This window comes from Opisthocomus hoazin, chromosome 4, assembly GCF_030867145.1.
Source record: "Opisthocomus hoazin isolate bOpiHoa1 chromosome 4, bOpiHoa1.hap1, whole genome shotgun sequence".
In the NCBI taxonomy this organism is placed as follows: Eukaryota; Metazoa; Chordata; class Aves; order Opisthocomiformes; family Opisthocomidae; genus Opisthocomus; species Opisthocomus hoazin.
In genome coordinates, this window is record NC_134417.1 from 40,099,401 (window position 1) to 40,112,393 (window position 12,993).

The 12,993-nt window shown below is 43.1% G+C and overlaps 1 protein-coding gene across 2 annotated transcripts in view; it reads left to right on the top strand.

The window, feature by feature from the left end:
* The first annotated feature begins 11,132 nt into the window (after positions 1–11,132).
* BMPER (BMP binding endothelial regulator) overlaps positions 11,133–12,993 on the top strand; it is a 152,942-nt gene continuing 151,081 nt past the window's right edge. Inside the window, exons 1-2 of one of the 2 annotated variants that reach the window (XM_075418662.1) lie at positions 11,133–11,254; positions 11,735–12,052. In XM_075418662.1, coding sequence (XP_075274777.1) covers positions 11,947–12,052 — 106 coding nt within the window. In that variant the 5' untranslated portion in view covers positions 11,133–11,254; positions 11,735–11,946. The remainder of the gene's footprint in view (positions 11,255–11,734; positions 12,053–12,993) is intronic. The other variant, XM_075418664.1, reaches the window with a different exon arrangement.

Here is a 12,993-nt window from a genome sequence, read left to right on the forward strand (position 1 = left end):
GGTGCTGTAAAATACATGACATTCTCCTGAAACCAAGCTTCTGTATTTCTTCTTTACTTGAAATTAACTTTGAATTTCCTGTAGTCTTTGTTTTCACACCTTGACAGCATGCTGCTTTGTTCATTTACTCCCTTGTAGGATAAGGTTCCTCCGCTATTTATGTGGTATCTGTATATGCCACTTGGAGGTGACTTAGCTCCTCTGCAGCTCAAAAGTAAAGTTTGCATTACTTTCTGCTGGTTCATGAGCCTTGGTCCTGCTGAGGGGACAGAATGGCCTCAGGTCCTGTTGAAACAAGTGGGAGGCCAGGGCGCTCAGTGTCTACCGGGCTCGGCTTATAATTAGCAAAATGACCCAAGCTAGAAGTCTTTTTGAATGCATTTTTTCTATGAGAATTTATTCTAACATTCCAGTAGACCAAGTTCAACACAGTTAGATACTTATGTAAAGGCTGGAAAACATTGCTTGGTTTAGAGTCTGAAACTCTTGTCCATCTCCTGTCTTGTAAATTCTGACAATGGTCAGAGGTATCAGCACTGATTATTTCTGTCCTTCTCCTTTGCAAGATAGCTAGCTGGTTGCTGCGTAGAAGCTGCTGGTTTGGGAGAATATGCTTTATCCAGGAGACCAGCAGTTCACAGCAGAGACACCTAGCACTTTTGTTAACATTAAATGTATAGCAAGTGATTTAGTTAGTCGTGGGATGCAAGCATAACCCAGTTAATTGATTTGACCTGGTGTTCTCTGACAATGTGTTCTGATCACTGTATCTTTACATCTGCTACAGCAAGGAGTATGAACAAATGCAACATGCAAGCACATTTCAATAAGTATAATTGATATTTTAAAATATTATGGTATTTTCCAAGGGCTTCATGTTGTTGAAAGCAGGAAAGGGAGTAAAAGAGCATTATATTTTCATATACAGTCATTGTAGGTTGATGTTTACTTCACATGCACTGTCATGTGCTTAGATTTACTATGTGTATATGAGGCATCCATGCTTGCAGATGAACCTGCTGTATTGTGGATTTCAGTATCCATCCTCATTCTTAAAATGAAAGGATTGAGTAAAATCATGTTTTTATAGCAGGAGAAAAATTGCAGAAGTAACCAGCAGCCCTGGAAGAGATCCACACCCCCAGGCTGCAGCATATAAATTGATGTAAGCTCTAATGGGAGTCTTTTGCATTTGATATAGCATGAGCATATTGTATTATTCACTGTTTGCTAGCACCACTTGAACACTACACTCTCATCATAAAAAATATTTCTTTTGGAAATCATTTTTGGCAAAACCAGTTAAGACCCCAGAGCAAAATGGTAACAGTGCTTGATAAGGTCTTTTGATTCATCTTTATAAGCAGAATAGAGACCTGGAGTGCTTCCTAAGTGGGAATGATCACTGCAGGTCATAGCTTACCCTCCTCCACAGCTCCAGGTGGGTGCAGACTGACAGTGTATTCAGCTGCAGAAACAAGATGTTCTGATGATGTAAACTGTTGCCTGATGAGGAATCTTGAAGGGAGGTCAGTCATCCTGAGGCATTACTGTAACCTGATTAGAGACCCAGCTCTAGTTTTGTTGAATTTAACTGAGTATTTTGCCATTGCTTTTGACAAGAGAACATCCGTACTCTTCTACTGGAGGCTGCGTGTCATAATAAGCACCATTTAACACCTAGCTAGATGGTGTAATAATTTATGAGGGTTGCTCCAAAATGTGCTATTCCCAAAATACAATATCCATGAGGGTTAGCTAGTCAGTATTAATTAAATAGCTGCTGCATTCCACCCCAGATGTGCTTGTTTCTCTGCAGCAAGTGATGCTGCATGTGAAATAGGCCCTTGCAAAATAAAACCCCAGAGCATTTTATACATGTTACTTCAGTCACTTATGAGATGAAGTCATTCTCAGGATGATGTATAGCAGCTTTTCAACAACCGAAGAAGTACTATTAAATAGTCTAGGAAATCAAGCAATGAACAGCATGCTCCCCTTCTTGCTCTCCAGTCAAGAGAGTATGGGAGGGAAGTATTTCCAGGACACGTTCTATTAAGAAGAATGCATTTGCTTAATTTGGCATTTGATCAACAGAAAGCTTGGCCCTCTATCTTTGTAAAAGTTGCCGTGGTTTCTCTTAATTGATGTTGTTGTTATTATTACTGTTTCCTGAATTTCACGCACTATTCAAAAATTGGCACTGCCAGTCTCCTCTCATTATTCTGAGACATTTTATCATTGTTAATGAATGTAGCATAGGTGCTATTCTTAGACAGCCTTAGGAAACAATATGGATTTTGATCCAAGGGTGGCTTGGACCAGTCCTCCTTACTTTGCTACGTCTGATGAGACCGTACTGCAAAGTCTACAGTGTGTTTGGGAAAGAAATGAGGTTTTGTTGCATTGATTTTATTACTTTATTAATTTTAAAATATAGACCATTTTCACAGCAACTTGGAAGTGTTAGAGAATATATGAAGAAGTTGGTCTATAACAGGTGATATTCCAATTCATTATGAAGCAAGCATTCAATAATTAATAGCTACTTCAAGTGACCACAATATATTATAATCATGGCTGGATTCACTTACAAGAGACATAAAGGGGATTATTGTACTTTTTCTTCCCCAATGGTATAATGAAGTGAAGGCAGTTGGGATCCATAAATATTGGAGAACAGTCAAGTTGCTACATATATAACAGGAGCTGCTTTTTCCAGCTGTCCGGATGTGTAGTGTCTTCCTTCGTCTTGAGCAATGACTGCAACTGGGAAGTGGTGAGAATACAGCTTGGTTAACACGGTGCGATTGTGTCTGATCCAGGAGAAACAAAGAGAGTTTCTCTTGGCAGCATGTTTTGAGTGCCATCTTCCAGCATTAACTAGGTATTTTGTGGTCGTGCGACAAGATTCTTTCATCATGACACTGGCCAGCTGCTTTGCAGATTTCAGGGTGTGAGTCCCAAAAGCAGCCGGGAGGTGTGTGACTTGAGGGGAGTGTACTGACCACTGATCTGAGCACCAGTATTTCAGCTGTAAGGATTTGCCGCTTCTGGCAGTGACTAGAAGGCCTGGGAGGAGGAAGAGTAGACCCAAGGAGCTGAATTCCCAGCAGGATGGTGTCCTAAAGCTCGCATGCCCGCTGCCCAGAGAAACATGTTCTCCTGAGAAGAGGAATCCTGCCTCACCTGGGTAAGACTGTGCCCCCAGAATAGTACATTTGGGTGTTCAGTGGTCAGGCAGCAGGGCTGGATGCAGTGATGATAACCAGCTTGACATTAGTGAAAGAAGACTGTAAATGTGTGACCAAACAACCAAAGAAGAATATGGGCAAAATATGACTGGCCTTTCAGAATCGCTAATGGTTTATGATTGCCGTGTCTGTTGTACCTATCTAGTCCCACACGACTACAAGTCAAGAGTCAGAGGGAAACAAGGTCCAAGCAGAAGTGGATGATGCTTCCTCACTGCAGGAAAGCAGGGCTGGAGAAGGTAAAGGGTGGTCTTTGATGTAAGTGCTAGAGGTGAGGTTTGCAAAAACAAGGTGGAAGAGTTGTGAGTGTGTAGGTGGTTATAGATTGAGGATGGTACACACATAGTGTATTAAGAATTCATTTTATTTTTCTGTTTTTGTCTCTTCTTTTAACAAAGTCATTCCACATTCAGCAATCATTAGCTCATCTTGTGGGGAGAGGAGTCCCTCCTGTTAGTCCTCCTTCTCGTCATCCACATTCTTGTACATAGCAGTCACTCTTGCAATCACGTAATTCGTTTCTTTTCCCTTTTGTCCTTTTTTTCTATTAGATCCTATTAACCATAAATTGATGATACTGCCCAGCAGCCACTTTGTAGATATATTTTAAAATCCTCAAAGAAGGAAAACTTGCAGCAGAAGGAGTGTTTTGGTTAAACCTTTGAAATACAATGTAGCTATTCTTCTCTGGGATGAATAACATTGCTTTCAGCATCAGGAAAATGATGAGTGGAAAACCAAATGTGCTCTAAAGAAGTTGAAGCTTTTTTTTGAAGGGCTACTGCCCAAGTATGTCATCCAATGGAGGAAAGTTGGTAGCTGCATTGTTTTTTGTATGACAGCTACCCAGACGGTGATGTGATACCTCTTATTGGGCTAACCAAAGTTAAAATTAGAACTGAGCAAATAAATCCCAATGAGTAACAGAGTTTGTACATTTGACCTTTCTTGCTTCTCATTAAGGACAACTTTTTCAAACCTGGCCACTGATTTTTGGCGTCCAGTTTACAGCACGCCGAGAGAGGACCTAATTGCTAAGCCTGGTGAGCTTCCTACCTTCAGCTTGACAATTTTGATCGCACAAAAACCAGTAGGCACAAAAATACAGTCTGGTCCTGATCTTTCAGGATTATTGCACTGGCGAGAAATACAATTTCTACAAATGCCCTTCCACCTCTCTGTCATTTGGAGATCTGCAGTAGACAGATCTGAACCCTGAGTGTTCAGCTGAGTGAGGCTTCTGAGGTCTCAAGCCAGTGGGCATGTCCATCCCTCTGTGGCTAAGCTAGGAAGTGAGTTCAAGGATTTACGTGTATATTTGTTTATTTGAATTGCTACAGTAGAGCTGGGGGAGGCTTTGTGGTAACATTTATGTAAACCTGCATGCGCTGTGACTTTTTGTATAGAGGTTTGTTACCAAATCACTTCTGCGTTGACTTCTGATTTGAAACTTGTTCCTCTCTTTCTCTTTGGTCATTGTCGTCACTACCGTGAATTTTTATTCACCAAGTTGAAAGACAAAGTATTCCTTCTCTGAACCACTTTCATCCCTGTCGATAGCTACCTCGTCTTGAAAAACCAGCCGCGCACTCTGCGAGCGGCAGAGCAGAGGTAAGCAGATCAAACTGCCTGTAAATAGTGAAGTTGTATAACTCCCACTGATTCAGCACCCAGCGGGCGTGGTGGAGCCGATTCCAAAATGGTAAACTTAGTCACCAGAGTGGCCAGAGGACATTTTTGTTCAGAAAAAAACAGCCAGAGGATACAAGCAAGAGGAGCACCCTTCTCCACCTTAATTTCTTGTGCCTACTTCATTGTTACTCGGGGCTAGGCTGTTAGTCATGTGGCTTCTGTGGTGAGAAGAGCGTGGGTTTGACTCTCAGCTAGGACAAACTGAAACTGGGGTAGTCGAGGCTCTGAACAGCAGCCCCAGAGCCATGCACTGCTCCTGTTCCCCTTCTCCCCCTCTCCTCACCCACGCACAGGCTCCTCTGTGCTCCCGCACAGGGCAGAAGCAGGGATGCTCGATTTCACTTCTCAAGGGTAGATCTCCTGCTCCAGCACACGACTCCAGCAGAGGCTGCGTCTGCAGCCAGGCTGTGCCAGCATCCCTCGAGGCTCACCATGGAGTCCCCCGGCTCCGTGCCTCCGCCTGGATCACGTTGGAGGTGTCGTCTGGCTCCCCCCCTTTGTAAACTGTAGTGCCAGGCGGTACTTAGAAAATACTCGTAAACCGGTGTAATAGTTTTTTCCCTCTCCCTACAGGCTCCTACATCCATCTTCATCTTCACTGTGTGCCCATGGGGATATCTTTGGGTTAATGCAGCACACTGTCTCTGCTAGGTTTGGCTCAGCCGCTGTCCTTTCCCTTGCTAAGGCCTGCATTATCAAAACTAACTGATAATTTGGATTATGCTCTTTTTTTTTTTAGATACCCCAATTAAACTCGAGGCCTGTGGCTCAGTCTGGGAACCCAGAAAGTGAGACTCCAGATTTGGAGAATCTGTTTGCAGGTGAATAGAGCTATTGTTTGGCTGCTCCCGTGCTTACACCTTTGCAGTCTGGCTGGATCCTGTTAGCTGTGAAAAAACACTTAGTTTTCATTATGCCTCTTCTAGGAGAAGACAAAGTATAGCTTTCAGGGCCATCTTCCTCATTTCTTCTAGTTTGCATCACGTAGATTCAAACTGTCTTGTCTTAATCCTTTTCTGCACTTGGGCCAGCAGCCGAAAGCCTGTGAAAGTATATGCGTTTTGTCCTCTGCGCTCTGCAGAAACAGCTTTACAAACCACAGAGACTATTTTAAAATAAATGGCCATTTTTTGAAATCCTATCATTACAAAGCCGAGGCTTGATTGTTGTGCTCCGCGTGCTTCATAGCAGCAAAATTCCTGCACTTTGGGAATTGTGCTGTCTATTCATCCAGCTGGAGTGGATCCAAAAGCAAAGCATGGAACCGCTGTGAGCACTGGCTAGTCCTTATAATGTTGCTTTCTGTAATAGATGGCCTGTATTGTTGTTTTATGGAATGCTCAGATGTCAATTCATCATCATTTGGAGTGTGGGGATGATTATTTTTAAATAAAGATGCACAGAAGTGATCTTTAAGAAGTCCTGTTGCTTTCATTACTTCTGGCACAACAGAACTGAAAGCAGCTCTGCTGTGGGGTGGCAAAACCCTCAGCTCTGTGGGTTATTATTTGATATTTTTCTTTCGTAATACGAACACTTATGCAGGTAAAAGCATGCTTCAAAACAAGTCTGTCTAAGAAAGTAATTGTGAAAGTTAAGAAATGCCATCCTGGATGATCTCCCAGGGAAAGGTTGAGGTCTCCATCCTGCAGGTGCTGCACGCCGTGCGTGTCCCAAGCAGTGCCAATGGGCACGCAGCTTGCTTGGCATCGGCTGAAAGTACTGGGGCAATCTCACACCTTTTCTCCGAAGGTTTCCAGTTGGACTTCTGCATTGGTTTCTGTCTAGCTTCCGTGAAACCGCTGCCTCCCAAGGAAAGCCTGGGAGACCCTAGACACTGACAGTTGCTTGGGTGAGTTTGCGGATTAATTTGTGGACTGAAATTCCTCGTCCTGGGGGCTCCGGGAGATGCAGCCCCCTTGGGGGGAGAGGCCTGTTCCTTGGGTAACCCAACACAGAGCAAACCTGAACACAGGGGCACCCTGATGCTATAGTCACCCCTACGCCATACTCGCCCTGCTTTTGAGTGACATCATCCTGGCTTCTTCTGGGGACCTAGGGCCTTCTGCCTGTGATGTGATTATTATTATCGACCTCATTGGGGCTACTCTGATGTGAGAACGTTTCCCAGGGAAGGATCTAAATTATGTGGTTTATTAACATGGTGCACACTTTCCAAAGGGCTTCCAGCACCGTAAGCTTCTGTTCGTTCAATAATAGTTATGTCATTTATTGTCTGACTTCCCTACCAATACAAACTACACTACAGCCATGCAGACTGACTTCAAAACATGAGAATGTTAAAGCCAGTTTGATCAAAACCTAACAATATTAAAACCGGTTAGAATTTGAAGTGATTTGGTAAAGAGGTATCTCTGTGTTGTTTTTCAGACCAGCTTAATTAAAACCCCAAATCCCCAAAGCCACAATTTCTCTTCTGAAAATAGTTTATCACCAACCAGCCTTTCGCAAAACATCTTTTTCTATGTCAGAATACCTGCCAGCCACAACCTTGAGACTGAATTCAGAGTCTACATTTAAAGATACCCAAAATAAATAGCGTACACCACATGTAAATACATATTTAAAATTCTGTGAAGCCTTAAAACTGTTGATTAATTGTTTTCTTTGGTCACAAGTAATTCAGCTGACTCTCCTGGGTCTAACCTGCTAATATATACAAGGCATGTGACTGATACTTTCCCAAAGTAAATACTATTCCCTGTCTCTGTTCACCTCCTGCTTCTGAAAGATGTATTTAGAGGTATGCTACTGTTGAAGAACGTGGGGATTTGGCAGAAACCCCCTGCAGATCTGTTTAATGACACCGAAAGCCCACCTCTGGCATGTTTAATGAGGCTCTCCTCTCCCCCCTGAAAGAACCTTAGGATACCCGAGAGACAGGTAGATGAATTGCACTGCCTTCTGGAAGTCCGTTTTTTTCTCTTGCCCAAGTGGCTGTGTGTTTTCTTTTTGGTGAAGCTCTGAGATTAATCTGACCTGGGTGAATCGGTAGCAAATTGAGATGGGATTTTTAACAAATTTCTGCTTTGTTGTTGCTAGTATACTTGCTTGTTTCTGCTTTTTTGTGCACTCTTGTCTACTTTTGGGTTTAAGGACATGCAGAATATCCAGGCTTTAATTAGTCAGATGGGTGGGCAGTTCAGTATAATTATTAAATCTTGTAGTATTGCTGCTTTAATAATGGCTGCATTACTCATCATGAAGCTGTATAATTAGCAGAAGTTTCAACAGATCGGTGCAGCTTTACCCCGGTTTGCTCATGTGTATTATGCTGAACATATCCTGGCGGCTGGAGCTGAAAAAGACTGCTTATGACAGTCAGCTCATTGCTATCTGTATGTGTGGTGCTGCCAGTCAGCACGACAGACTGGGTATGAACGCTTAACTGAGCGTGCTTCGTGTAAATCAGAAGCCAGGAAGAAACAGGAGGGAGGATTTCTTACCTATACTGGCTGTAATGTTGCATAGCCATTTGTCTGAAGGAAAAAAGAAAAGTAATTAAATTGCTTAAGCTTTGTATCTGGAAAAAAAATGACAATAAATAAGGGTTCTTTGTAAAACCGTCTTTTGTTTTGTTTCCAGATAAAACAAGGTATGTTGTACTAATTGCAGGGACAGTAAAAGCGAATGCCTTGCACAGCCAGAGCCAGGTGAGTGAAAAGGGAAAGCACGCCCTGACAACAAACCGAGACAGCCTTTTGCTCGTGTAGGAGCGGGATGTGATCACGCGTGGGTTAGGTGGCCACAGCCAGCCCTGTGGTTCGGGGCCATGGAGGCTGGGGGTGGCTCCAGCTCGCCCAGCGCTGCGGGGCTCTGGTCTCCCAACACCACCACCACCGCGCACCCTGGTTTTTCCCTTTATTTTTTAACCATTGTTGACAAGCTGTTAGCTCTTTATTACAGGTGACTGAAAATTAACGGCCCTTGGTCTCCTCTCGCTCATTTGGTTGCAGATGAGGGCACCCACATGAACAAGAGGAGGCCCTGGCTTCATGGCGTGTCGCTCCTCAAACCTCACCTCTGAGGTTCTGATCCTCCAGCTGTCCTTCAGAAAACCACTGGGAGAAACGCTGCTGTAAAACAAGACCAGCAGCAGGAGAAATGAACTCGCGAGGTAGAGTCGCGGTTAGGTGGAGCGATGGTCTTACAGGAGGCGTGCCGTTGGGAACTGTGGGTTTTGGTTTGTCTCACAAGTGGAGCACAAAGCAGTACCTCGTGTGTCACTCTTCATGGGATTTCATTAGCTTTTGTCCTTTGTCAGACGCAGCAGATGTTCAAGGGTAAACCTAACACAAAACCACATAACTCGCACAAAATAATTTTTACTATTTCTGGAAGACAAACTATTTACAGCAGCAAAGTAACAAAAAAAGGAGTATAAGCTTATGGCACTTCGTTCTGTTTGCTTGGCCTATGGCCTCTGGAATAGCTTCTGCTGGGAATCCCATAGTTAAGACAGCATCCGCCTTTCTGTTATAATTTACTTTTTTTTGTTGCTTTGGCGTATTTGATATGGGCTACTGCAGCAGTCCCGTTGTCTCCATGTTGGAGAGAGATTTTCTGCTGCATAGAAGTATTTTTCAGTTTGAGGTACTGGTGGCGTTTATATCCGTTTCAGTTTATGCTCTGTCCGTTTGGTTTGCGTTTGTACGAATACAGATGACGAGGATCCTTGTGAAGACTTTTGCAATGAGAAACTCCTCTTTTTAAGGCTAACTTTTTTTGAATTCTTAGAAAACATAATTTAAACAATGGAAGTATGCAAGTTTGACTGTGCCAGGACATTCTATGTTGTTAAACTTCTAAAATGTTACTCATCATCTTTATCTTGCCACAAATAAATTAAATGCTTTGCATGTTCCAGGGGTTTATGGAAAACTGTCAGAATGATGAGTTGTTTGATAAAATTTATAAACATTTATTCAAGTAAGTCTCACTGTAACTTTTAGATACTTTCTTGTACTGTCCTTTTATTTAAGGACTTTGACCATATGCCATTTTTAATCCTGTTACAGTTTTAAAACCTCTTAGTGTGGTCGCAAGGCCTCATTTACATCCATTTAGCTTTCCGAATATTTTGCAGTGGGGGAGCTTTGTCGAGAGCACCTCTGTGATATACTCAGGCCAGTCTCAAGGTTTATTAACATTATGTCCTGGAGGAAAAGAGTCCATGCAAGAAACACTGTTTGTTCATGTGGGTAGATACTCTTAACTTTAAAACACGGTTAAGCACAGAAATGAGTGAACAGGCATAAGCATTTGAAAGGCCGCAGCCCAGCTCAGTACGACTGAACTGTGAAGACCTCATCAGCCACGAGGGATGAACAGCAGCGTTACTCCCATCCGCTCTCCTGCGCGAAGGTGCGATGCCTCCATCACGGTCCTGTGAGTGACTACGGAGCTTCCCGATTGCTGTGTGCTGATGCACAGGGATAAGAAGATACTTTCCCAAATTACAGGTGTGTCTGAAAGAATTTGCAGGGTTGCAGCTGGTCGGACCCACGCCTCCAACTACAGCAAATGTGCGTGACCTTCTTTTTGATCGTGTAAGTTACTGGAGCGAGAGTTCTTTATCTTTAGTAAAATGTTAATAGAAATGCGTAAGCTCAGCCCGATAGGCGAATCGCCTTCGGTGCCTTGTGAATGAGTAGTCATTCAGCAAAACAGAACTGGAAACGGGGAGTGGTGCCAGTTTACACTGGCATATTTTCTTCTTTATTTTGAGGCGTCTCATAAATACAAAGAAACTGTGTTAAAAGAACGCGTAGCAACATAAAAGTAATAAAAGCAGGGGCATTCCCAGTGCCGATGTATACACGTTCCAACGTAGCACGTTTTATTGCACGCTTTCTTGCGTGGTGAAGGGAGCCTTGGGAAGGCCCGTGCCTGAGACCTAGAAGAGTGAAATTCTTGAACAAAAGAAAATACATGTGAATTCTAGTGATTCGGTGCTTTCCTCCACTTCTGGAAGAATTCTCTAGCCCGTGGAAAAAATGGTCTTTCTAGCGATTTTGACTTGCCAGTAAAGCAGATAATCACGAAGATAGATGTGAATGTGATCACTGCCATCTTCTCCACTGTTACTATTGTTAACCATAAAGCTTTTTTTTTTTCATTTTAGGTGGGTGCTAAGTTGAACCTTTTTTATGACCAGCTAATGGCTGACTGCTGGGAAAGCATCACTGGAGCGGAAGCTGAATTACGTACAAAATGGTGTTTGTGAACAGCTACCATTCCATCAAGCTGGATGAGCCCAGGCTGACCAATAAACAGAACTAATGAACGTATCCTTTCAATAACAACCGCGTAGTGCTTATACGAAAGAGGTAAGGGTTTTGATGACATGACTTCTGTTTTAACTGCTGGCATACAACAACGTCTCTGTGCATATCCTGTAGCAGGACACAGTTTTCAGTGTGACCCTCTGATTTTGCTAAAATTACCACAGCTTTGAACGTTGCTTGGAAATATGAGTTTGTTTTTAAGCAGGGATGCAAAAGGGGGAAAAAAAAAAAAAAGCCCTTGAAACAGTACTTATTGTGGCATTGCACCCAGAAAGCATGCTGACCTCTGCTAAGTTAGACTTGGGAGATAGAGTAAGGGAGAGGTAAAAAGCTGAGACAAATGCCATAGCTGTAGCACTGAATGGGTGAAATGAAGACGGGAGGATTAAGCTGGCATGTTTCCCTCCTAGGCTGAGTTTTACTTCATGAGAGATTTAAATGAGAGAGCAGTCTTTCTCCGTGACATGTCACCATTATCAGTATCGGGAAGAAACAGAGGTTGTCGCTAACAACGAGCATCTCCCCTCTTCCCCGATGAGAGGGGAGATAGGGAACCAGGGCATCGGGAGGCCCAGAGGCAGCGCGAGTCCTCAGCAGGCTCTGCCGCTGGGCAGCTAACAGTCTGTGAGGTGCGGTGTGGCATGGGCCAGGCGGGCTGAGTCCCGTTTCAGCAGGTGTTTCAAGCAAGGAAGATGAGCAAATTCCTCACCCCGCCACTGGTGCTACCATGCAAGAGGCACGGACACAGCCAGCTCACACCACAGCTAATAATTTCCTGCCGCAGATGTTGTTTCGGAGGTAAGTTTTAGTATGCTGAAGGTGCTTTAGTGATGATTGCACTTTTTTTGTTGTTGTTGTTAGAGAAAAAGTAAAAGCGTGTAACAAATCTGCGTGTATTGCTCCGTAACTGCCCTGCCTTAGGTATGATTTCAGTACGTGTTCCTGTTAACTGAATGAGTTGTAGCAGGGATTGAGTGTGAAGTTCAGCTGCTGTCACCTCTTGTCTTCATTTTATAAAGGAGATGAAACTTTTTGCGTGTTCAGAGTATTTTAGCAAGTTCCCTGGTGTTATTTGGATGCCTGAATTGTGATTTGATGCCCTCATTGTGATTTGTATGTTTCTCACACCGGGTGATGTTAATATTTAATGAATTTTAGACCATCACGAAGAGAAAATTCGATGCACGCGATGATATAAGTACTCTCCTGTGGTAGTTGTCACTTGAGAAATTATTAGGGTAGATTTTTATTTTTTTTTCCCCCTACGGCTGTTGCTTTAGAAGGGCTGTGGCTGCACTGGAATTAGAAAAGGGAAATGTAGCCACTGATTACAGATAGAGAAGAAAAAGCCAGTTTGCCAAAAGATTCAGTACATCTTTCCAATGGAAAAAACATTCAGACATGTGAAAAATCTCTTCTGGAGTAGCATGTGATAATATGTACCTCTACAAGCAGGCTCATCTATATTTAAAACGCAGGGGACTGTGAAGACAACGCTTCCCAGAAAAAAATATATCCAGGCAACACGTGCTGTATTTACTGAGTTCGTTATGTATTCTACACAATGTGGAGCAAATTTTGTATCCCACTTGTGTTTTTATGAAATATGAAACCCTTTTAGAGGCATCTAAATTATCATATTTGCCTATGCAGCTTCAATCTGTACAGACTGAGGTTGGGAGATAAAAGTAGGCTTTCTTTTCTCGTGGAAGGATTTTGCGGGTGATGTCTCCAAGTTA